Source organism: Mangifera indica, chromosome 6 (assembly GCF_011075055.1).
Source record: "Mangifera indica cultivar Alphonso chromosome 6, CATAS_Mindica_2.1, whole genome shotgun sequence".
In the NCBI taxonomy this organism is placed as follows: domain Eukaryota; kingdom Viridiplantae; phylum Streptophyta; class Magnoliopsida; order Sapindales; family Anacardiaceae; genus Mangifera; species Mangifera indica.
Window position 1 is genome coordinate 4,051,379 of NC_058142.1, and position 25,216 is coordinate 4,076,594.

Below are 25,216 nucleotides of genomic sequence, written 5' to 3' on the forward strand. Positions count from 1 at the left end.
TTTTCAAGCCATGAAATTATTTGAACATCTATCCATTAAGATAGATGGACAAATTTTTATTTCCACCAAAAGTTATCAAGAATAAAAACAGAAACATCTTGTTTACACAAAAATCTGCCAAACTTTTATTCAACACTTCTTCATCACAGCAAAATATATCAAAACTAATGATTATTAGTTAGAGAAAATAAATAAATGGTATCTATTTGCTACACTAATTACTATTCAAAATTTCATGTTGCATTATTAACAATAGGTCTCTAAGAATCATACACCAATTTTTCCATCTCAACTAAAATCTCAACATAAAAATAAGCCAACTAGAGGACTAGTTACCCCATCAGTCTGCCTAACAACTGTTTCATAACACCATCAAAATACAAAGTTTTCCTCCTCAGCTTCAGTAGAGAGGAACGAGTCTCCCATTTCTCGGAGAGCAGCAGCTGTTGAATCACTTATGCCCAGAAGATACTGCAAGCGAGACAGTTTCTCTGGTGCTGGGTCACTCTTCATGTATAAACCGAACAGATCTGCTAGCTCGTTTGACACATCCCAAGACAACGGTTCAGCTGGAACAGCTTTGTCACAAGCCAGCAAGTCGTTTAGGGATGAAACCTACAAGTGCATAACAATTTCTCCACTTAGACCTTCATGCATTTCACAAGCATTTCTAACTAATAAGTGGACAACAGAGACATATCACATAACAAGTTCATAAATAAGAACATACCACTCCTTGTCGATTTCTCTGTCTTAGCAGTGACACAGCCTGAATTAGGGAGTTTGATAATCTACTTTGTGCAAGCTGACAGACAACCTCTTTAGCCTTCTCAGCATTAATTTTAAGGTCTGCAGGGATTTTATCATAAACTTCTTCCTCATCAAACTCTCCAGTGCCTGATGAGAAGATGTCATCCACAGTCTTCTTGAAGAGGTTCTCTCGCAAGCTCTCAGAGATCATGCTCTCTAGATCAACATTTGCTTCCTTCAGTTCCCTTATCTGCTTTATATTTAGTCTCCCCTGACCAACAGCTGTTTCAATTGCAGCAGCCATTTTTGTAGTAGTTATATTTTTTATTATTTTTAGAGCATATTCTGAAGGCAAGCCAACTTGCTTCTGCACCTCATTGAGCTGCTCAACCCTGGCCTTAGTCAATTGTCCATCAGCTAAAATCACCTCAGCCTGCTGCCTAAAAGCTTGCTCAGCCAGGCCCCTGTGAACATCTACAATCTCCTGGGCAGTCAAACCAAGAATCCCACCAAGCTGATTTAGCAGAACATACTCTGAGTCATCCTTCTTTGTAGTGATCTCAGCACCAAACGGAATCCTTGTGACTTCTCCTGTCAGACAATAAAGCAAGTACGTCTTGTAAAGATCAGTTCGGTCTCTATCAGGTAGGTCATCTTTTAGAGTTATTTCTGTCTGTCCAGGCTTCCCTAACTTTTCCGAAAGTTCCGTGCTAGGTCTAATCTTCCTAAGTGTCTGAAGGGACTGCCATTCTTCCTCTTCCTCTTCCTCTTCCTTATCAATTTGTTTTTCCTCCTCTTTAATAGGTTCTTGTGAAGTATCAGAAACTTCTCCTTTAATATCTGCCACCAATTCTGTCACAACCAAAGTGTTGAAAGCTATCATCTTCTTAAGCTCCCTCGCAGATTCAGTACGGTTCTCAGCTGCCCGTGATCGTTTGATATAGTTCATGAAAATCCTTCGAACCTGCATAGATGAGGTAAAAATAACTTTTAAAACATGGAGACAAAACGACTTGTTTTTTTTTTTTTTTCCAAATCACCAAAGGGCAACAGAGTAGTAATCTTACAGCTTTGCTAGCAATAGCCATGGCAGCCTCCCTTGTTAGCCGCAAGCCATGTGCAGCCTTTCTTACAGCTTTCTTAACATCAGCATCATACCCATCAACACCAGAGGCAATCGCATCCTCGACAACCTGGAGAGGTCAATCACACAAATTAGCAAGCCTGAACTTATCTAAGTGACTTGAATATCAAGACTTTGAAGCCCTATGACTTATGAGGCTAAAGTAAAGCCAAATATAGTTCCACACATTAACAATAACAAAAATATAATATAAATTTCTACTAACTTAATGATATGTGAATCTTCATGAAAATGTTTACATTCTCTTCAATAGAATCCAATGTGAGAAAATTAATACCACTTATGGCATACATGCGGAAGAGTTTCTAACAAACATCCAAAAAACAGACGGTGTGACATAATGGGCAGCAATACAGAATCCACACTGGGGCCACTAGGGCTGGATTCGAGCTGAGCCGAGCTCGGCTCGCAGCCAGCTCGGGCTCGGCTCGGTTTTTTAATGGCCGGCTCGAGCTCGACTCGAGCTAAACTCAGCTCGGCTCGGTAACGGCTTGGCTCGGCTCATTTTTCATATCAAAACGATACCGTTTTGTATATATATATGAATCAAAACGACATCGTTTTGTATAAAAAAATTAAAAAAAATATACCGAGCCAACCCGAGCCAGCTCGAGCTCGATCGAGCCGAGCAAAGCCCGGCTCGTTTCGGGCTCGAACCGAGCCGAGCCGAGCTCGAGCTGGCTCGGCTCGAATCCAGCCCTAGGGGCCACTACTGACGAACAAGATCTAAAAAGATTAACAGTGTACATTTTTCATGATACAGATACATCTAACTGCATTGTAGTGGCTCATTATAACCTAATGAAAAGTGTTGCTACTCTTGACCAAATTTTTTGTTCTAGTCTCCGTATGGATGTAATGAAAATGATATGGAGATGCATTAAGAGGTAGTCTACCATATAAAACAGGAAAACCACAAACAGCTATTACAAATACGAATATTAAATAACGCAAGGGAAAAAAAAGCAATGTAACCTTTGCAAACAAACTGCCACAAATATCTTCATGAGCTGCTTCAATAGTTTTTTGGGGAATGCATAGCATGACTCTTAACCTCAGCAAAGCAGCAGCATCATTATCATCTAGCTCTCCATCAGCTACACATTGCTGAAGCTTTTGCCTGTAGATTTCTGAAAACAAAGTAGACACATGAAGCTTCTACAACACAAAAAGATGGCAACTGGCAAAGACAATATGCAGAAGCAGAATATATTTCTGAATACTTTTCCTTTTCTCCTTTTTCTACCACATAAAACCTATCGCAACTCAAATTCACTGGATCACAGGTAGAGGGCATTAGTCGGTTTCAACAAAGTTAATTACCTTCATGAATCTCACTGGCCTTCTCTGGATCAAAGTGCAATTCAGCACAGAGATTTTGAAGAAAAGCTGCTTTGCTATCAGCTGCTCCCAAATCACCACTAGAAACAGCATCACTAAGTCTTTTACGATATGCCTTTGAGGTGACATCAAGTGTAATAGCATCTGCCTCTCTTTTACCCAAACCAAATATATTCCTCAATTGACTCAATGCAGCAATCTACCAAAAACAAAAGCAAAAAGCAAAAAGCAGATTATGCAAACTAAATACAATACAACATGTCAAAAGCAAGTTATAAGATCTACCATGAGAATGTGTAAGAGCAAAGAAAAAATATTGATGGCAAGTCACAATATTTAATCCATCCAGGAGAAACACTTTCCAAAACTGAGGAAATGAAATTTTGAGATCAGTTTAGTTTTATGAACATAAACATTTATCATTGTACATTAATCACATAAGAACATGCATGAAGAAAGCCCACCATAGATACATACAAAGAAAATGTTGGAAAGTTGATCAAGTCTTGATTAAGAAGTCATAAACAATAAAAATGTTTAAAATAGTAAACATGCTGAAAATAAATGAGACACAAAGACACAAATACAATATCAATTATAAAGACAACGTGTCACAACAATTTTAAGGCAGCCAGGAAATTTTTATCATAGTCCTCTGTACTTTAGGAGTAAGTTTCTAAGAAAAAAACAGACCCCTGGGTGCATCAAATTTGGCTTGTATTACAAGGAAAAACATTTGCAATTGACTAAGAAAAAAACACTCGCAAGGCATATTTGTTCACCTTATTTTCTTCCATGCGGCCACTAGATAAAGCATTTGTGACATATGCTCTGTAAAGGAGCTTCAAATCATCCATCTTTCTATCACTGTCAAACTCACCACCTGAGCCAAGAAATTGGAATAATGATTGTAACTGGATATGTATTGTCTAAAACACAATCAAACACAAAGGTAACCTACCTATTAAAGACACAGGACTGGTGCCACGGGCAAAGCGATCTGCATCAGGATGATCCTTTAAAGAAATCAGCAAGTTATTAAATGCCAATACCTTATCAAGCTCTTCCACAACTTGTGCAGCTCCCTTGCTGGAGATTCAAATATCAATTTTAAAATGGCAGAAAAACAACCAATAGTAACTTATTACTGAAACTAAAAATCAACACTTCCAACAGATGCCAAAAAAAGGACAAGAAATTCACAGTCATGGTCCGTTGTTATGATCAGCACCAGAGTCATATAAAGTCATACATTGTTCTTGCCCTGGATTTCAGTATATTGAGTGCCACCACAATAGTTTCCTCAGCCAACTTTCGTGTATGCTCCCTAAACAAATCTTCAGCAAGCTGGAATTAAAAAAAAAAAAGACAAAAATGAACATTTACAAACTGTTGTAAAATGCGCATAAATAACAAGTGTCAAGAAAGTACATCATCAGAAAGACGGTACAGAAGCTGTGCTTCTCTAAGGCTCACAAGTTGTTCCACGCCAACATCTGAAAATAAAAATTTTGAATTTAATTAGCACACACGTACGTAAATATTACCAAGTTTTCAACTCTAATAGGTTGAATCAGAATTAAAACAACACAATAATTGTAACCTGAGTATCCCTTGCCACAGTTAAATTTAATTGCTCAAGTTATCAATTTGATAGTGCTAAAAAATGAAGAACGACCAAAAATATAATCATTTGCAAACAACAAAGAAGTAATGTTGATATCAAAGACTGTAGACTCCAAAATTCAACATTTTAAATGTCAAGATCAGCTAAGCCAACACAAATCTTACCATAAAGATCTTAAAGAAAATTAATCAACTTACCTCTGCCAACTGATTTTAGCTTAGAACCATACAACCGTTTGGCATTCTCACGAACAGCAATCTCAATCTAGGAAAAAGAAAAAAAGACTTAAGAGAAAATCATTATATATTATTGCAACTTCTGATGCAGCTAAATTGTATAACCTAATAAAATTAAGCCCCTTCACATCTAAATCAAATAACTAGCTACAAGCAAATGAACAATACCCAGATGCTAATAAATGCATAAAATAAATACCTGGGAATCAGTGACCTTAAAAACACGCTTCCAAGGCAAAAGAAATGATGATGCTTCCCCAAAAACAAGTGTTGAAACATAAATGAGCTTCTGAAATGCCTGCACTGGAGACTCACTAATAATGCTCAAGCTCCATCTCTCGACAAAAGAGAAATCTTAAATAACAGACATGTCTACACCAATTAAAACCCCAAACTAGAATAATTACAAGAGAATTACCCGACGCTGTTCAATATCACCATCACGGTCTCCAACTTCAAGCCTTTGCCTAAAAATTCGCCTACCGATCTAGAAACCAACAAGACAAACCACAAAGTGAGGAAAAAAACCAACCACAACCATAATGACTCTTTCACATAGTCACAATAAATAACACAAGTATACCTCCATGTGCATCGCAGCCGCATCTGGATCATCAATACCCAAAGCACTTTTAAATTTAACAATTTTGTCCACTTCATCACCCTTAAGATCCTCACTTCCTGGAGGAAGAACTGAAGTCACAAACCTGAAGGAAAATCACAAATAAAATCAACAGCACATACACAGTGATATCTGTACAGCATAGAACCAAAAAAACTTTCTCATAACTCACCGGCAATATATGTCACAAAGCTCTGCATTGAATACATCATCTTGTTTGCTCACGCCATATCTAAAAAATTAAACATTAAAGAAAATTAAGTAAATGAAGACAAACAAAATGCAAATCGTGCAAAAAACGAATGGCAAACAAAAAAAACAATTCAGCATTAGGGCAGACATTCCAAGTCATTTAAACACACACCCAATGACATCTTATCACATGTATTTATTTTCTTTTCCTCCACTTAATCATCACCATGATTGATTAATTTTAAAATAAATATATATAGGTGGTGAAATTTCATTGAGTTAGTATACACAGATGCGTTCCATCAGTGAGAATCATCTGTGCTTCAGCCCAACAAAATATCACCATTTACTCATTTATTTCAAAATTAACTAATCAAAATGGTGATTAGTAGCAATGAGAATACATAGGATATGTGCGTGAATAATGAGGTGGCCTGTTCGACCCTCTGAAATTTTCGATTTAACATGACCATTATATTATCAACGCAATTAAAGTTAACACTAAAAAGAAATCAAATCAATTTTTTTTAATCGATAAATGAACTAACTTGTTCGCAATTGCTTCAATATCCTCTTTCTTTACCGAAGTAGGGTCATCACAGCCCGCCACGTAATCATGTAATCGCTTCGCCGCAACTTCAGGAACAGCCGAATTCAATCCGTACGCCACGGCGCAACCAGCGGCTCCCAGAACGGCGGCGCCACCAATAGCGACATTCCTCGAGCCACCGAACCGGAACCCTAATTTAAATCCGGCGAAAATAGCGCCAGCAATGACAATTGCTGAAGTGGCTAACCTCACAGGTGGTGAGAGTTTATCGACTATAGGCTGAATCCCCTGGAGTTCCTCTTTAGGTCCAATAATATCGGAGAATGCTGTGGTGGCTGACAAGGATGGCGATGATTGGGCAGCGGAGTTTCGAGGGAAAGAGACCTTGAAACGGCGGCGTTTAGGGAGAGAGTGAGGGGTTAAACGGAGAGGGGAAGGGTTGAGGAAGAGAAGGGGACGGTTGGGAGTTGGCGTTGTCAGAAGAGAATGGTGGTTCATGGTTGTAAGGTGCGTTTGGAGAGTGAAGAACGACGTCGATTACGGTATGACGTTCTGGAGATGAGGGAGCGATACTAGGGTTATAGGGTTTAACGAAGAGAGGACAGATGAGTAGAGAAGAAAGTGGATAGCGAGGGAAGAAGAAGACAACAAATTAACGCAAAGGGTTTGGTTTGGTTTGTATTGGTTAATGTTTTATTATCGTATTTGAAAAATTATTTATTTTTAATATTTTATAAAATTAATAAATAATAATATAATTATAATAAAATTAAGATTATTTTAATAATTTTTAAATATTTATAAGGATAATAATTAAATTATTATTTATATTATTTATTATATTAATATTGGTAATAAAAAATTATTGTGTCGATCCAATAAATAAAAAACATAAAAGGTAGATTATAAAGAAATTTTAAAAACTGAAACCAAACAGACTTTAGGGGTTAGAGATTCTCGCTCTTGGGCTCGAACTAAATTTTCCGCCAATAATTTGATGATATCACCATTTTACACCACACTTTTGAAAAGTTTATTTATCTGCCCGTTTATGATTTGTTGAATCGAAAAAGGGTTTTTTTTTTTTTTAAATAAACCCATTTATATGCAGCTACTTGAGGTTTCTGGAAGCTCAAGCCTCCATGGCTATCCATTCTGTGCGATTCCCGCTCTGTGCCCCTTTTCCCATCCAAACCATAACTTCAACTGTCTCAACCGTCAGATTCTCAATCTCACTCAACCACACTCGACTTTTTTCTCGTTCTGCTTCCGCTTACGCTTCATCTCCAGAGTCCACTTCTCATACCTTGACTCCAGACCGCGCCGCTGGAAAATGGGAGCCTTTCCGAAAAAAGAAAGTCGTTTTGCGTCTCGGTTACGTCGGCTCCGACTACAGAGGTCGCATTTTTTATTTATAATTTTTATTACATTTTGGTAAAAAAGATAAATTTTATTTTTTAAACTTATCTGATTTTTTGTTTTTGTTTTTCCTTTTCAGGCCTGCAAATGCAAAGAGATGAACATTCATTATCAAGTAAACCTTTTTCTTTAAATTCTCTTTTATTTTATTTTATATTTTTAGCTTCTGTCAAAGATAGCCTAAAGTTTTGTCAATTTGAAAGAGGAAGTCCATAAATAATTTGTGTCAATTCGTGTAATTGGTTGATTAGAAAACTGTGATATAACTAGTAATTTTGAAATTTTAATGGTAATTTTTTGATAGTGGCGGAGCGAGGATTCTGTTCTAGCAGGGGCAATTCGAAGAAAAATTTTCAATTATGAAAAGTTGTCCTTTTAATTCATTGAATTCTGTTAAACTTCATTTATAAATAGTTTTGTATATGTTTTATATGTTTGATCGGTAACAAAAAGGTCTTTTTAGAATTCAAATCAAAGTAAAAGTCGTGATAATACTTGGATTAGGCTACTTTGATCAAATAATATCAAGTGATGCTAATGTTAAAACACATGGTAAAAGGGTATAAATAAAAAAAAAATTTATGCTCAGTGGGGATATGAACCCCCACTGACCCCTTAGTGGTACCATTCCTGAATTTTGATGCCCATGTTCATAATGTGAAGTAAAATTATGTTAAAGACATTGACTATTGTAACTTCTTTCAATCAGTTAAGGTGGCTGGGATCTTGCTAAAGCATTGCAATTTTAAAATGTAGCTATTGAAGGGGAACTGGAAAGTGCTATTTATAAGGCCGGTGGAATTCGTAATAGTAACTATGGAAATTTGAACAAAATTGCTTGGGCTAGAAGTAGTCGAACTGATAAAGGAGTGAGTTGTATGTTGATTATAATATTTTTCCATTCTATTTTAGGGTCCTATTTGTATTTGCTGACGTTTTACTGTTGCTTTCATTTTGGTCAAATATTGTAGGTTCATTCCTTGGCCACCATGATATCCATGAAAATGGAAATTCCTGAAGATGCATGGAGGGATGATCCTTGCGGCATTGACCTTGCTCAACGTGTTAACACTCATCTTCCTGAAAATATCAAAGTTTTTAGCATTTTACCTTCTCAAGGGTGAGACTCACTTATTCTTTTGATGCTTAATTTTTCATTTTTCAAATTACAAGATTTTGAAGATGTAGTTGTGACACATGTTTGCTCCATCTAAACTTTCACACGTTTGGTCTGAGTGCTTTTGAACAGAAATTTGTGATTTTTTTTATATAGATTCAAATCTTGTTCATGTGGTATTAGCTTAACGGTTAAAAATGTTTTTGAGTGAGGAAGTGTTAAATGGGATATTGTTTGTGTTAAAACTGGAAGAGATTGAAAAGAGTGAAAACTAAGATATGGAGTTGCACATACTTGCTGAATGATTCTGTCTATATCTGGCTGCATTTTCTATATCTATGTATGGCCAGGTGGAAACTCCTGAGCATCAATCTGTTTCATGTTAGTTACCATTGAAATTATGACCTTCCTTTGGCTGAAGTATTTTTCTAGTAGACATTCTTACTCGTTGTGCAGTTTCAACTTTCCCAAGGATAGGTGCTATTTGGTCATTGTTGATGCTGGTGTTTTTATTCTTACACATCTCTATATTTACTTGTAATTGTAGAGAAATGCATGGTATCTTCCCTTTTTAGCTTCATGTGTCCTAATAAAAAGCTGAGAATGTGATGCCCCTGTATAATAAAAATAAAAAATAGTGATAGAGGTAACAGCCATAGAAAATGACATATTAATAAGATTTTCTGGAAATATGTTGTTGAAGTGCAACTAAGAGTTACAATTTGCTATCACTTCTGAATAAATGAGAGAACTCTGATGGATTTATGACAGACTGGTGCAGATGGGCTGGGGCAATAAGAAGAAATTCTTCAATAATGAAATTGAAAAAAAAATCAAAGAACTCAGTGAGATGGAACTTCATGCGTTTTTACAGATTGAAGGTGTCAAAAGAGGTTCAAACGCTAAAGAGTCTGTCAAAAGAAAATCACTTCTGAAGATGAATTATAGAGGAGCTATACAAAAGAAAATGTCATGTGAAAGCTATGAAGAAATGTAATGAGACTTATTGGAAGGAGAAATAAATGAGCCACTATAGCTGTTTGGAGTCGCTAGTAAACACCTCTTGAAACCTAGTCAGAGTTTTGCTTTTAGGGTTGCTTGTATTTGAGAAAATTAAAATAAAGGAGAAGTGAGAAGAATTTTTGGTGAAAATAAGGATTTGTTTATTGTACTGAGATAGTAGACAGCTGATCCTTCAATTTATACAAGGATAGTTTTTATGGACCCCTTTGAAAGATCTATTATAATTATTAGTCAATGTTCTCTGAAACTATTAGAAAGGCCCTAGTAGAAAAAAGTTTTAGTTTAAAATTATTGAATTCTTGAAAGCTTATCAAAATCTCCTCAACTGGGTTGTTTTTAAATAATTTCTGAGAACATTGGGTGAAATATAATGGAACGATCTCTTAGTGTAAGCGATAGTAAAGTCCAGTTAGTAATGATTCCAGATCTTATAAAAATGAGAATAAAAATATGGCATTTAGGTGTTTAAAAATTTTGATGAGATTAAGAACTGTGAGAAGATACCATTATATTAATATCCCATTACATATTTCTTTTCGCTCTTGAACATTCTCTACCATTGAGCCGAAATCTAGCATCACCAAATTTTATTCGCTCTGCCAGACTATGCTGCTCATTTATGTGTTACTGATATTTTGATTTTGGTTCTTCCATGTAGGAGTTTTGATCCTAGAAGGGAGTGTAATCTTCGGAAATACTCTTACCTCCTTCCTGCTGAAATCATTGGAATCAGAAGTCAGCTTACTGCAGCTGAAATTGATTATCATGTATCAGAATTCAATGACATATTAAATGCCTTTGAGGTGTGGTATTACTCTGTTTCTATTTTCTGGGTTTAAATTTTATTTGTCTTGATGATATTTGGTTATTGAAATTAGTTCCTGCTGTGGCCAAATTGAGTTTCTTCCATAGAGATTATGTACTTGAGTTGACATATCATATTCCAGCATATAAAAAGCATGCAGCTCGGTGTTTCATATCCCTATGCCATTTTTTTTCATGTGTTTGTACAATGTGGTGTTCATTCTTTTGGTTTATGAGAAGCAGTTATGAAGTGGGAGGAAGACATATGTGCTTTGATCATGAGTATGGGGTTTTTGTTGATTCAAGAGGTTTCCTTCTTTTAGAGCCTTGTCAAGAGGCTCGTTTTGTTCAACTTAAAAAACCTGTTTTAATATTTTCCTGTTTTATTGTCATTATGGTTGCTAATATTATCTATTATAAGAAGCTGGAGATGTTGATCATTGTTTATTTATTTGTGAGTACTGTAATAGGGGGAGCATCCTTTCCATAACTACACAGTGCGATCCAAGTACAGGAGACAGCCCCCTAAGAATGGCCGTGTTTCAAAAAGAGCAAGATCAGGTAGAGAGGTATCATTGTCTGAACCCGAGGGGAGTGATGAAGAAGAAGACGTGGAGATTGATAGAGCAAATTCTTCAGATTATGTTGAGACAAATCAAAGCTCTTTGGAGTCTTTTGTGAATCATGAACCCCTAGATGACTGCTGTAATAAGCATGAAACTAATATGAAGAATCAAAGTGAAGATTCAGTTGTCCGTGCAAAATGGCTGTATGAGCCTGATGAGACAGACAGGATAGGTGCTTCCCACTTCAGAAAAATTTTTTGCTGTTCTTGTGGGAAGCTGGAGAAATCACTTGGGTTTGATTATGTTGAAATTTCCATATGGGGCGAGTCTTTCATGTTGCATCAGGTAACTATTTAAACATCACTCATAAATTGTCTCTATCATGTTATATTCTTGTTTTTTCAATCAAATCAATGACTTCATCATGATATGCTTACCAGATTCGCAAAATGGTTGGAACTGCTGTGGCAGTAAAGCGCAATCTACTACCACGAGATATCCTCACTTTGTCGCTGGCAAAGTTCTCTCGAATCATCCTACCTTTGGCTCCATCAGAAGTATTAATTCTGAGGGGAAATAGTTTTTCATTGAGAAAAAGGCCTGGGGTTGTTAACAGACCTGAAATGTTGAGAATGGTTGAGTCAAAAGAAATTCTCGAGACAGTTGGTGAATTCTATTCATCGATCATGCTGCCTCAAGTTTCGAAATTGTTGGATTCTTCAAAATCTCCTTGGAAGGAATGGGTTGTGAAATTGGATGAGCACACAAGCATTTCAGACGAGCAGTTGGATGAAGTGAGGAGAGCATGGAAGTTGTGGAAAGAGAAGTTTCAGTCTAGTAGAACTGGTGTTGCATTGCATGAATCATAAATCAGTGGCTCTTTATTATTATTATTATTATTATTATTATTTTGAATTATTGAATTTTTAATGGTATCTTTTACATTTTTATTATGTTCTTTGATAAATTTTAAAATATTCATTCCGCTAGTTAAATTGTACCGATAAAGTTGTCTCTCATTCCCAAAACTGTAAGAAGGATATTATTTAATCAATAATATAATTTATATATTTTGATTATCAAGCCATTTTATATACAATTGGATGATTTTATAAATATTTTTGTACATCAATCATATTGGTATTAATTTTTTTAATTTTCGTAATTGATCATTTGTAATTTTTTTAATAATTAAAGAGAATCCATTTTTACTAAGTATAAAAACAGAGTAACAAAACAAATTAGGTTGAGAGAGGAAAACTCTTCTTCTTTATTATGATAATTTTGTAGTGTACTGATAAAGGGTATCCAAGTATTAGGTATATTTGACATTTTGATATAAATAATTAGTTTACTAGATTATTTGTTAACTAATTATTATTGAATTATGATTATTCATAATAATAAGTTGTATTAAACATAAGAGTAATATTATGTGTATCTATTTTAAGAAAACAAATATATACACAATTATATGTATAATCGTATGATTGTGTTACTTTTATGATTAATTTAAAATTATCAAATTATATAATGATATATATATTAACGTATAAATATTTGTATATCTAAATGGGTATACATAATTTTATTGTAAACATAAAATAATTGATAGTTATAATCCTTGGACATTTAATATGAGAAGACAAAATAATCTCTTAACCATGTTATACCAATTTGATTTGTTGATTTATCTCAAACAAACATTTTCTAATATGTCTTAGATTCTACATATTAGTATATATGTAAGATGCATTTCATGTGTCGATGACCTAACATTAAATAGGAGATAGACTTTTTCTTGTTTGTTAGAAAGATGTTGTAGCGTTTCCTCCAATGATCAGACTTGCCACAATCAAAACAAACCACCTTCACATCCTTCTTTCCAATGCCACTAGAAGGCTATAAGGTAGACTCAATTTATGCTTGAGGTTCAGACTTGCATTTGGGCTTGGCCTTAGCCAAGCCTTTACCTTTAGCCTTATTAGTTCTATCATCAATTAAAAGCATAAGTATAAACTTCTTACTGTCATGCTCTATAGTCCTCAACATGTTCAAAAGTTTAGTTAGAGACTTCTCAATCTCATTAATATTGAAATTCATAATGAATTGGGAGTAAGACTCTGAAAATGACTACAAGATGAAGTCTATGACTAGGTCATTGTCCATGCAAAAATCCAAGGAAGCAAGTTTCTTAATAGAACCAATAATCTTGAGCACATAAGGGTCCACTTGAACACCCTTTAACATTTTAAATCTGTACAAGGATTCCAACACCTTGTAACTCTCATGTAAAGCATGCACTGAGAATAACTCTTTGAGATGTACAAAAAAGGATGTAGCATTTATCTTTTGATCTTGATTTTGTAAATCAATGTCATCGATGTTAACATCCAATAAGTTATGTTAGTATCATTGTCGAAATATTTATGATAAACATTCTATTTATCTTATGTAGCATTAGAATTAGGTTGAGTAGGCTTAGTGTCCTCAATGACGTATAACTTCCATTCATGACACAACACAATTTAAGAATTTCAATGTCATTAAGTAAAATTGATGACATTCAATCTATTATCGTTTTTTAGAATCGCTCCCAATCTTATGTTATTTCAAATCATACTCGTTTGAATTTATAAGTACAAATTAGAGTTAATTAGCATCATATTTTTGCCTATTTTAATATGAGATTAACTAAACAAATGCTCTTAAAGTTTTACTCAAGTCAATAACCCCTTGTTGTTAGACTTGGAAAATCCAATTGAATATCTTAGTGGACTGAAATCTCATCTTGCCCATTTTCACTTTCGTTTTGTTGAACAAGTCAAAACAAATTATTTAAGTATATCAGCAAACTAATTCGTTCAGTTCTTCAAGTTTGTCCTGCAAGTTAGCTTGCTCTTCCTTTGGGAAGATAAAGTCTGCTTTGCCAGACTTAAGAAGTTGTGTGCGTTCACTAAGACGATTTGCACAAGTGTAGTTTATATAACCAATTTCGCGGCATGACTTGGAAACCCTAGAAGATTTTAAAATCAGTCTATTCACATGTCACGAAAAGAAATAATGGTTATACAATTAAAGGAGATCATTATGATCCACACGTTTTTTCAGAAAATAATCTTCACTTTAATCAACTAAAATCTATTAGCTTCGTAAACACATTTGTTTTAAATAATAATAATATTTTTCTGAAAAGTTATTGAAATTTTTATATTCTAAGTGATGAATCATCTAATGTGACATTGATTGAATAGATTTGCTGACTTGTGAACCATTAGTATGTTGCTGTCAATTTCAATCTTAGCTAGCTACCAATCGAATCAGCATATATTTATGTTACCATTTTGAGAGATCATCAAAAGCAAATGCCAAAAAATAATATTAGTTTTTCAAAACAAAATCAAAACGCATCTAGCATATATAGAAGTAGAGACAGCTAGGGAGAGAGAGAGAGAGAGAAACAGGGACACCCGTGAGAAAAACTTGGAGGCATTCATGAAACAAAACTGAACATAGTTTGACGCCTTCCTTTGAATCTTTCGATGGAGGCTCGATCACGAGATGATTCCTCTCTTACACCTTAACCCCACCACCAGCAGTTTCTAGATGTCCGCACTCTTCAGTAATTTCCATATGCTCCTTCTATATATACCTTTCATCTCTTCTTCACCGTTAAGTGCCTTTTCAAGTTTCCATGCAAAATCCCACCACACAATTTGCACTAAGATATATTTATATTTGTACAAACCATCCATGTTGCCTGCCAGATTCCTATTTCCATGTGTAGATTTCAGTGGTTTTCTATGCTATAAATTAAACCATTATATTCATTCAAATATTGTTTAAAAATGAAAAGACAATTTGATGTGATAGCTTCGTCTGGATTTATCACCTAAGTTTCTTGTGAGCGAGCTGGCTACACTGGATGCCAATTGCGATGTGATAACTCTGATTTCAATTTTGTTGCACTTAGAATTAGAGAATGTAAAGTACAGGAGAATTTTAAATGAGATAAAAGATAAAAAAATGAGATAGTTTACAGAGAAATGTTTTGTTTCCTCAATTTGGAAAAGGGATTGTGTGAATTGTTAAAAATTTCAAAGTGCAAAATCGAATTATTTTTATTTTTATTTACTATGATGTTTTCCCTAGCTTTGCTAAAAAATGGCTAGGGAAATTACCCTATTACAAGCAAAATAATGGTTTCCTTGCATAAAGTTGATTATTTATTTTTATTTTAAGACCATATAACTAACTCATAAAACTATGCAAATTTAGTTTAAGTATATAAAAGAACACTTAATTAAATAATAGCACACATCAATGTATATCGATTTATGTACACAAATTGGGTGTGCATAGTATTGCCCATAACTAGTGTATTTTATATAACTTTCATACATTCCTCTGAGTTTAGTATGGCGGAAGCAAATGGGATATTCTAGGTATTCAAAGTTTGGGAACTAGGTGCTGTCTAGACAGTCATTAAGGTATCAACTGCTGTAGCAATTCCTAAAAGTTAATAAAACAAAATATCACATTCACTCTGGATTAAAGGATTGTTTTTGGGTAAGGATCGATTCTTATGAGTTTAAAGTTAATAATGATAAACATATAACTCCAAAAGAAAGAAAAGATATTTCTGGCAAGTTACATTTGAGATGTGATGGAATTTAATTTGTAAATCACACAGTAATTCGTTGCCACAAACTGCTATTTAAGCAGCTACTGAAAAGCCAAATTGAAGTGACAAGTTAAGCTGAGAGAAGCCATGGCTGCTAGAGAGCAAGAGAGGGCAGGTCTGTATAAGAAGCAGCTGCAACGTCTTCGTTCCATCACTAACTCCTATAGGGTGATTCTCTATCTTTCATATCATCTTTTGTTCTTCCTCTTTCTCTTAGCTAGCCCTTGATGTCTACTGTTCATGAAATGATAGAAATCCCACTTTGAATTTTTTTTCCATTAATTTTTTTGTTAAAGGGTTTTAATTATTACCATGTCTGTCTAGAAACCTTTTCAGATGATTCCTTGCTATTATTTCATTTGTTTAAAGACTCACTGAAACTTTCTATTTAATTTTCTCCTTATCTTTGTATATTTATTAAATTCTAGATCATGAACGTGGTCTAATTGTTGCCTTAATTTAAATTTTTTCTTATTTTGCAGACTAGTGCTAAAACCTCAGTTGTCTTAGACCCATCAAACCGCAAACCAGAGCTTAAGCAGAAGGAAGAAAAAAAGAAACAAGACACTGCCATGGCACAAGTTTCTAGTACTAGTCAGAGTCCTTCGCAAATGGTACATATTAACTAAACTATTTATACATTTATAAATGAATAATAGTGATTTGAAAAAGCTTTGGCATTGATCTTTTGTATTGGGTTTATACAATGTTACAACTTCAACATTTTACAAAATAAGATAATGGAAGCTTTTACATATGTATCAGCAACTTCGGGTAGAAGCACAAAACAAGAGTTTTTCCATTAAGATATTCAGTGGAAGCAGTTGCCGTGGATTGCTTGTATTCATATTGGAGGCTTTTGAAGATCTGGGTCTCGTTGTGCTTCATGCTAGGGTTTCCTGCTCAGACAGTTTTCTTTTAGAAGCCATTGGAACAATAGTAAGCAAGTGAATATTTAAAAAAAATAATAATAAATTCATATTTCTACTAACATATGATCATAATTTATCTCTCCCTGTGGAAATATACACAAATAATTATTTATTCTTTATGTATACTCTTAAATCATATACATAAAAAAATGTACGCACGTGTTTAAAATCAAAGTTGGGTATGTCGCAGGAAAATGAAGACGATGAGCTGGTTGATGCTGAAAAGATTGAACACACTTTGCTGAAAGCTATCCAACAATGGAGTGCAGTTAATTAGTGGGCAGTTATATATATATAATGAAATAACTACACTGATGTAGAAACTTTTCCTTTTCGATCTTTCGATCTTTCGATCTTTGTTTAGCTATATATATATATACATATATCTTCTTCATCTCTTCCCAGTGTTTAATTATATGAGCTAAACTTTGTGATTAGCATACTTAATTTGCTTATCAGACATATGAAAAAATTTCAGATCAGTAAGGAAGTAAAGAGTAAACTATGCAGAAAACCTACAAACTGACCTATTTCTGGAAATTCCTTCATCATAACATGTAAACAATACTGAATAATTCTGACAACGTGACAATCTAAGTTAGAATTAATCTCAGCCAGTCAATGATTGGTAAACAAACAAAAAACGGGAACTTCAAATCATGGGATTGTTGAACTAAAGGAGAAAGAGGAGAGCAAAACTCAATCTTGATTCAGCAGAAGATGAAGAGTTTGATTTCATATGAAACTAAAACGATGCATCTTGATAAGTAGACAAAATTCATAAATTTAGAACATCAACAAACTCTATATTTCTCTTTACGAATTTAGAAATTACAGAAAGGTGTAAAAGAAAAAGAGAAAAAGATTGGTATTGAATGATTTAAAGAGCTATATTATTTTAAAGTAAAAAATATTGCAATCAATTGTAAATTTGAGTTTAATTATAAAATCTAACAATATTAAAATGAGTAAATCACATTTTCCCACCCAAGGTTTGGCTTGAAAACACAAGTCCACCCCTACATGACATAAATAATACTTTTCTACACAAAATTAAACTATGTTAATAAAAACTGATCCAGTATTAAAAAGTATGATTATTATTTTATCTCAATTATTTCATTTTTCAATTTTATTATATAACTCCAAGTTAACACAAAATTAAATAGGAGTGTCAATAACATATAATTGTATGTTAAGGACAAATTATAATTTTTGAAAATATCAAAGGTAATAATGAAATTTTATACGGTTTAACAATTCAAAAAGTTTAGGGTGTTTGGGAAATTTAAAACTTCAAGATAACCACCAATAGTTTAAAAAAATTATGTTACACCCCCAAACATTGGACATAACAGAAAAAATCAAGGGTGTAAATGTTGTATTATAAACTATCACAATCATAATATAATAAAAAAATATATGAGGTGAATATAAGAATTCCAAAACAAGAAAGGGGGAAACATCTAATTGCTCCTTGAAAGTTTTAAAAGGTAATATTTACATCTCAAAATACTATCCACAGTTTAGTTTGAAATGGATTTCATTATAATATATTTAACCTTTGGGGATGATAAGATAAGATTGTGGTGATAGTGAAGAATTGGGATTTCTAAAAAACTTCAGAAACTGATTTGTAAAATCCCACATATTTTTAAAAGTTAAAATCATAAAATATTATGTATAAAATTAATGCATATATTAAGGATAAGTGGGAGCAAATTTTGTTCCTTGTTGTAAATGTGAATCATATTCTACTTATAACCAATAATAAAGGGTTGTTATATGTCAAAATCCATAAAGGCAGATTTCAAAGTACTACAAATCTATTTGAAGAAACTTATATGCTTCTTCAAATAAAGTATTACAAAGTTTGAAAAGGAACAGATAAAATATTTTATATGCTTTTACTATTGAAAGTCTAATGTGTGATGACATCTGCACACGAAATAATTTAGCATATGAAGGCTGGCTAAATTAAATAAGTTTACATCTTCACTTGCTAAAATTTTGATCCACTGCTGCTGTTTTAATAATTTGAGCGTTAATTGTTGGGCATTAAAACTTTATTGCTGTATTCTGCTAAAGCCCACATTGGGAATATACTCCTGTATTCTGGATAGTGCAACATGCAGTTTCTCATGAAAACTCCCATAATTTCCTGTACCATTAAAAATTAAAAAAAAAATTAATCTTACGTTTATGTTACCAATTTCGCATATTTTTTTTATCATTATGTCTTCAGGGAAAATTCAGCTTAGAGTGAGATATATTGTTGCCTGTTGGGGGAAATCTCCATTTTCCAACTGAGAGTTTATCAACAACTTTGCAGCGCGATGAATTGGTGTTGAGTTTCTCTCAGCCTATCTTATGAAATGAATACTAAAATTAACTCAATGTCGAATTCTGAAGAGAGTCAATTAGCAACATAAGATATACATTTCAGTTATGAGCTGACCTGGCCTGAATAAATTAAACTAATCACAGCCAATGCAGTTTGTACCAGATTCCATCTTCTTCCTTCAAGTGGTGTATATATCTGTATCACCGAGCAATTAGGATGAACCCAACTCTTCCGAGATATGATATAGAGCTGATTTAATGGATAAAATGAGTTACAAATAGACAATATAATACTATAAAAGAGTGTGTGTTAACCTCTTGTTTAGTTTTATTAAAGAGTTTCTAATAAATAAAATTATACGTACAAATAAAATATATAAATTTATTTATATTGGGATGATAATTTGTGATTAGATGATGTGATTGTTTATATTTTTTATCACTTTAAATACAATTTAATTATATATATAGTATTACTTTTTTTTATTCAAAAGGGAAGAAACTCGTATTAAATACTAGGACATGTTCATATATGCAAATGAAATTACCTTCTTTGAGCAGGATTTATAGCTCTCTCCCCAACCACCATCTTCACATTGTGAATTTAGCAGAAATCAACTGCTTTTCGAATAGACAAACAATTGTGGTAAGTCTTCCCAGCAGCAACCAAACCTCCAAGGGCAAAACTACTACCATATATGAAGCAGATTCCCCAATTTCCATACCTAGAAATATGTTTGTTCATTTGTGAAATTTTTTTTCCCTTTATGAGAAGATACAAAAATATTTAAATTATTTAGTATATCCACAATAAGGAACTTTTACCATGAACCGTCAGCAGTTTGCTCCTTTTCGATGAAATTTTCAATTTCTTTCTGTCTGTGATGGGGGTGTAATTTCTTAAACAAAACAAATGACTGCTGACGCTGTGCATTCAACATACCTGAATCACTTGTTCAATTGGCATAAATGCAAGAACTCACACTAACATGAATAATTTGTAATTAGCAATAGGGGAAATGATTTCTGGTCTTACGTATGCTCAACAACAAGGTCCTCAAGCAAACTCTACACGATTGAGCCACTGAAGAGGAATAAAAAGAAAACAAAGAAAGAAAGAAAGCATTATAATAAAGATCCCGATACCACAACAGTCAATTTATATTGTTTATGTAGATACCTCCAATACTAAGGAAGCACCTGCTGGCTCCCAAACTGCTAACCCTTCATCTTGACTCTATAAATAAAGAATAAAATGTATCACAGGAGAAAAATTAATAAAAGAATTTGGAGAACTATCAAACATTTACGTTACCTGAAGAGACAGTATAAAATTGACAGCTTCATACAGTCTCTCAGGTTTCATTTTCTCTCCGACGATTTCAGCAGGTAAAATTGAAAGAAGTAGGCAACACTATAGAAACTCAAAAATAAAGTTGTGCGAAAAATATTATATGTGATTGTGGGTAATATTTTGCTTTAATGTTCTTTCCATTGCTTTAAAAAAAAGAAAAAATAGATTGATTACCATTCATGATCTTGATCAGGGAAAGTCCATGCTCCTTTGGAAAAGTAACGGAACATGCTTTGGAAGTCACCTGAAGGATTATCCTTGATCTTCATAAATTGCAATTCATTGGCATGATTTAGTGAAGCCCAAAGCAAAAATCAAGAGGGAAAAAATAATGGAAGCTTTAAAAGATTAAAATATGAAACCTGAGATTCCTTTAAAAAGTGATGGCCTTTATAGATTGTCAGTCCAATTTCATCAGTCAGGTTGCCTGCAATCAGAGCTTGAAGGCCTAATGCAGTATCCCACACTTGACTTCCAGAAGTCTACACAAGGATCGCAGTTGTTAAATCAATTGAAGCACTATCTTTCGATGTTTATAATTTCGTTAAATCTATTAGTACTAACCTGAACTTCATTCCATCTTCCCCAAGCCAGATGAAATCTGCAATTCTGGCGAGATGCTTTTTAAAGGCGTCTACATTAGGATCTTCAACCCAACAAGCGAGCATACACAATGGCTATCCAATTCAAGAAGCTTAGGTATGAGTATCAACTGGATCATGAATTCATACATATATTTGAATACAATAAAACTATGTAAATCATCTTTCTTGGATATGCGGTGACAAAACATGGGATTGAAGTTGATGAGGAAAAGGTGAAAGCAATCACAGAGTGGCCAGTACCTTCTACCGTTTGAGAGGTGAAAGGTGAGAAGTTTTCATGGACTAGCATCTTTTTATAGAAGATTTGTGAAGAATTTTAGCCCAATTGTAGCTCCTTTATCCGAGTTTATCAAGAAAGGTGTTGAGTTCAAGTGGAGTGAAAAGGCACAGAACATGCTCGAGTTAATTAAAGATAAGTTGGTTTCAACACCTATATTGGTTCTTCCTGATTTTTTCAAGACCTTTGAAATAGAGTGTGATGCTTTGGAAGTAGGAATTGGGGTTGTTCTCATGCAAGATAAACGCCATATTTTAGTGGGAAGTTGAGTGGAGCAAGCCTAAATCAATCCATTTATGACAAGGAATTTTATGCATTAATTAGAGTTTTGGAGACATAGCAACATTGCTTATTATCCAAGGAGTTTGTCATACATACAGATCATGAATTAAAACATCTAAAGGGGCAAAGCAATTTAAACCTTTGACATGCCACCCTCATTTTTTATATGTTATCTTGTGATTAATTATTTTTAATTAAAGATAAATACCTAATTATATTATAACACAACACACACACACACACACACACACACATATATATATATATATATATATATATATTATACTCAAAAGGGTATATATGTAACATTATTCATTGGATACTACTACCTTTTCAATACAGCCAATGGTAATGTCTCGACTACTCTCATCTTCATTGTGAAAAACCTGCTTGTTTCCTTAAGAGCCCTTTCTCTAATCAATTTGTTCAAAGGCCAATGAGTTAGGAGAGGCTCAGATGCTAAGTAAAGACTATCCCAAAGTGCATCTTGTACAAATGGATGGGGATAATATAAATCTTCCTGTAACAACATAAAACATGCAAACTTTTTATGCATTGCAGTCTGACAGATCCATGATTGAATGCTAAGAGGGTACAGTTCGAAATGAAATAATAAATAAAATTATAACAAAGATGATATGAAAATTTATATTTGCCATTATTGTCCAAGAAGCAAGGGAAAATAACCCTTGCACATAAATGACGCACTTTCCTTCAGTTGATTTCATTGTAAGGCTGAGTACGAAGTTCTTCTCTCAATTGCTGAATTAGTGGCGTGATTGGACCAACAAGTCTCTTACCATATAAATAGGACAAGGTATGTAAACCAATCGACAATAGAACAACATTTTTGCTGCATTAAATAGGAAATTGCAAATTTAATAACTATAGAGTAAACACCAACAAAATAAACAATATTGAAGTTCTATAGTGGAAAAGGAATATCCTCTACCAATAACACAAGGCTTCAAACAATTGTGACAATCTTATTTCAATTCGAAGCTAGAAGAATTTGGTTCATAATACAATTGCATTTGACATTTATCATATATAAATTCTTAGTTTCTTAAGATGCACAAATTACCTGGATATATTGGGAAAAAAGAAGGAGGATCCAAAACTCTGGAGGCATTGGGTTGGTGCCAGACCACTCAAAAACCCCAAGAATCTGTGGCATATAAAAAAGGATAAAATTTTGATTGTTAATCCTCAAAGTACGATAGCATATTTAGAATATATGTCATACCGAAAGTCAACTTTTACCCCAATAGGCTACTATATGTTACACCACCGTGGTCAAGAATCCATTTTCTTGCTCTTGCATAAGCATTATTTTCACCATCATCAAGTCCTAATCCCAGTAAACGCATACAAATATAACTAAAAACTGTACCGAACATGCTACTATGGCTCTCTATGTATATACCCCATGCTCCATCCTCACGCTGTATTATCAGACAGTACAATTAATTTTATGTTGACTATTGAGACTTCAGATGTGTTCTAAAATTTCCTTTTCATTGCGAACTTGGTGATTGTACAAGTAACGAAGGATTTTTTTGCGATGCTCAGAGGTAAATACAGTTGTAAGATGCCCTGTAATGTACAAGCACATCACCTACAATGTGCATATATTAGAGATAGGAGAAACTTTTACTCCTAAACAAGGCCTAAATTTTGTTGATATATATAGAAGTTAGAAACCATTAGATCAGTGTAGTTTTTAGTTGCACATTTATCTATCCTAGTTTCAAAAAAGGCAAAAATCTCTCTGTAAGAGTACTTAAGAGCAAACTTTAGAAGATAAAATTAAGTAATCAGCATGACAAGAGCACTCACAAAAGGAGGAAGAAAAATAATGGGCCAGCATTTTCAGAAGGCCAATGGCCATCGCTGGCTTGTAAAGCTGAAAAGAAGTGGGCAGCTCTTAGCAGAGCAATCGTTGCGGTTTCATACGTAATCTCCTCACCATCCTTAACCTTCACCGGTGGTATTGTTTGTTTGAAGCTTTTCTCCCTCAGGAACTGCGTTTGTCCAAAGAAAAGTGAGAACAACGAAACTCCCATTGATATATTTGCAAGGAAAATAATGATCATAATAAAAATTACATTATGACAATTTATAAGAGGGAAGGTAGGGGTGGAGTAATACAAATCTGGTCGAGTTTGATTACCCTCTAGTTTGAGTTTTGTTCAAATAAAAAATGATTTGATTTGATTCAGTTTGAGTTTAACTCGAATTTATAGTTTTAATCAATAATTCGAATTCATAGTTTAGTTTGGTTTTAATTTATGATTCAAATCGATAGTTCGAATTCATGGTTTATTAATGAAACAACGTCGTTTTACCTAAATAATAGACCAAATCACTCATTGAAACTGTGAATTCAAGATGAACCCTACGAATTCAAACTATAAATTCGAATTGAACCGAATCACAAATTCAAACCAAATTGAGTTACGAATTCAAACAACTGATTCAAGCTATAAATTCAAACCGAACTTAAGCTGAACTGAATCGAACATCCACTAACTTGAATTCAGTTCAGTTTCAAAATTGAGTTGGTTTAAATTTAATTTGAATTCAAACTAAATAAATTTAAGCTTAATTGAACCGCCTTCTAAGACCAAATCGATTTGGTTTGGATTCAACCTAACCGAAGTTATACCTGTAACAGCCAAAGTAGGTCACTAGCTGGCTTAACCTCATGTCGATTTTTGCGGAAATTTTGGCGAGGTTCTTCAACCTCAGCTAGCTCCTCGGCCGTGCCTGCATCAGGATCGAATTCCCATATTTGCCTCCCAACATAATTATTTGTGCTAAACATATACGGCTATCTCCACCCTTTGCAATCTTCAGTCTCCACATATTAATAGTCCACTCTCCTGAATAAAGTTTTGTGCCTGCACCATCGTTTCTTTCATTTTTATGTTATAAATATGTTATGCATGTGTAACATAGTCTTCTTGAAAAATTTGTATCATGACATTATTTCATTTTCATCAATCTTATTATTAGCAGAAAACACTTATGTGAGATGGGATTACCATGTCAGCGATAAGTATTTGTCCAATAGAGTTTATATGACGTGAATGCAATGAGATTGGACAAAAATGCAAGTACAGACATAAATGATAGGAAAGAGTAGTAAGAGAATTGAAAGAACTTACAATTTATACAAGAGAGGGGTTGTGGTACTCAAGACTTGCAATGCGAGAGAGTGCAATTTGGTGAAGTAAACGCAGTACCCACCTATTTATGGAAAAACTGATTGATGTGATTCAATCTAGCTTTCCTTTCTTTATCATTATTAATATGTTGACATAATTGGAGATGATTATTCTCTGT

The 25,216-nt window shown here is 33.8% G+C and overlaps 3 protein-coding genes and 1 pseudogene across 3 annotated transcripts; 2 read left to right on the forward strand and 2 right to left on the reverse strand.

Moving 5' to 3' along the window:
- Positions 1–218: 218 nt before the first annotated feature.
- Positions 219–7,132, reverse strand: LOC123218873 (protein TIC110, chloroplastic-like). The gene is made up of 15 exons (XM_044640528.1): positions 6,461–7,132; positions 5,893–5,952; positions 5,682–5,805; positions 5,517–5,585; positions 5,298–5,396; positions 5,060–5,126; positions 4,667–4,731; positions 4,488–4,582; positions 4,197–4,324; positions 4,018–4,118; positions 3,218–3,434; positions 2,870–3,024; positions 1,818–1,943; positions 731–1,714; positions 219–615 (listed from the first exon to the last, which is right to left on the reverse strand). The coding sequence occupies exons 1-15, from the start codon at positions 6,958–6,960 to the stop codon at positions 373–375; spliced, it is 3,033 nt and encodes a 1,010-aa protein (XP_044496463.1). The 5' UTR covers positions 6,961–7,132; the 3' UTR covers positions 219–372.
- Positions 7,133–7,545: 413 nt separating this feature from the next.
- On the forward strand, positions 7,546–12,461 carry LOC123218092 (putative tRNA pseudouridine synthase). The gene is made up of 7 exons (XM_044639311.1): positions 7,546–7,860; positions 7,961–7,996; positions 8,638–8,750; positions 8,853–9,001; positions 10,680–10,824; positions 11,296–11,736; positions 11,832–12,461. Exons 1-7 carry the CDS (start codon positions 7,605–7,607, stop codon positions 12,258–12,260), a joined length of 1,569 nt encoding a protein of 522 aa, XP_044495246.1. The 5' UTR covers positions 7,546–7,604; the 3' UTR covers positions 12,261–12,461.
- Positions 12,462–16,083: 3,622 nt separating this feature from the next.
- On the forward strand, positions 16,084–17,401 carry LOC123219487. Its single transcript, XM_044641474.1, has 4 exons — positions 16,084–16,243; positions 16,558–16,689; positions 16,841–17,014; positions 17,198–17,401. The coding sequence occupies exons 1-4, from the start codon at positions 16,163–16,165 to the stop codon at positions 17,282–17,284; spliced, it is 474 nt and encodes a 157-aa protein (XP_044497409.1). The 5' UTR covers positions 16,084–16,162; the 3' UTR covers positions 17,285–17,401.
- Positions 17,402–19,051: 1,650 nt separating this feature from the next.
- Positions 19,052–24,736, reverse strand: LOC123219562 (annotated as a pseudogene).
- Positions 24,737–25,216: the final 480 nt, after the last annotated feature.

Excerpts from the sequence above, each read along its gene's own strand:
- LOC123218873 (XM_044640528.1), bottom strand. The coding sequence starts at position 6,960 with ATGAACCACCATTCTCTTCTGACAACGCCAACTCCCAACCGTCCCCTT. Across the intron at positions 5,806-5,892 it reads CTTTGTGACATATATTGCCG|GTTTGTGACTTCAGTTCTTC; the intron begins GTGAGTTATGAG and ends ATTTTCCTTCAG. Across the intron at positions 616-730 it reads AGAGAAATCGACAAGGAGTG|GTTTCATCCCTAAACGACTT; the intron begins GTATGTTCTTAT and ends ATGCACTTGTAG.
- LOC123218092 (XM_044639311.1), top strand. The coding sequence starts at position 7,605 with ATGGCTATCCATTCTGTGCGATTCCCGCTCTGTGCCCCTTTTCCCATC. Across the intron at positions 7,861-7,960 it reads CGTCGGCTCCGACTACAGAG|GCCTGCAAATGCAAAGAGAT; the intron begins GTCGCATTTTTT and ends TTTCCTTTTCAG. Across the intron at positions 11,737-11,831 it reads AGTCTTTCATGTTGCATCAG|ATTCGCAAAATGGTTGGAAC; the intron begins GTAACTATTTAA and ends TATGCTTACCAG.
- LOC123219487 (XM_044641474.1), top strand. The coding sequence starts at position 16,163 with ATGGCTGCTAGAGAGCAAGAGAGGGCAGGTCTGTATAAGAAGCAGCTG. Across the intron at positions 16,244-16,557 it reads CCATCACTAACTCCTATAGG|ACTAGTGCTAAAACCTCAGT; the intron begins GTGATTCTCTAT and ends CTTATTTTGCAG. Across the intron at positions 16,690-16,840 it reads GTCAGAGTCCTTCGCAAATG|CAACTTCGGGTAGAAGCACA; the intron begins GTACATATTAAC and ends CATATGTATCAG.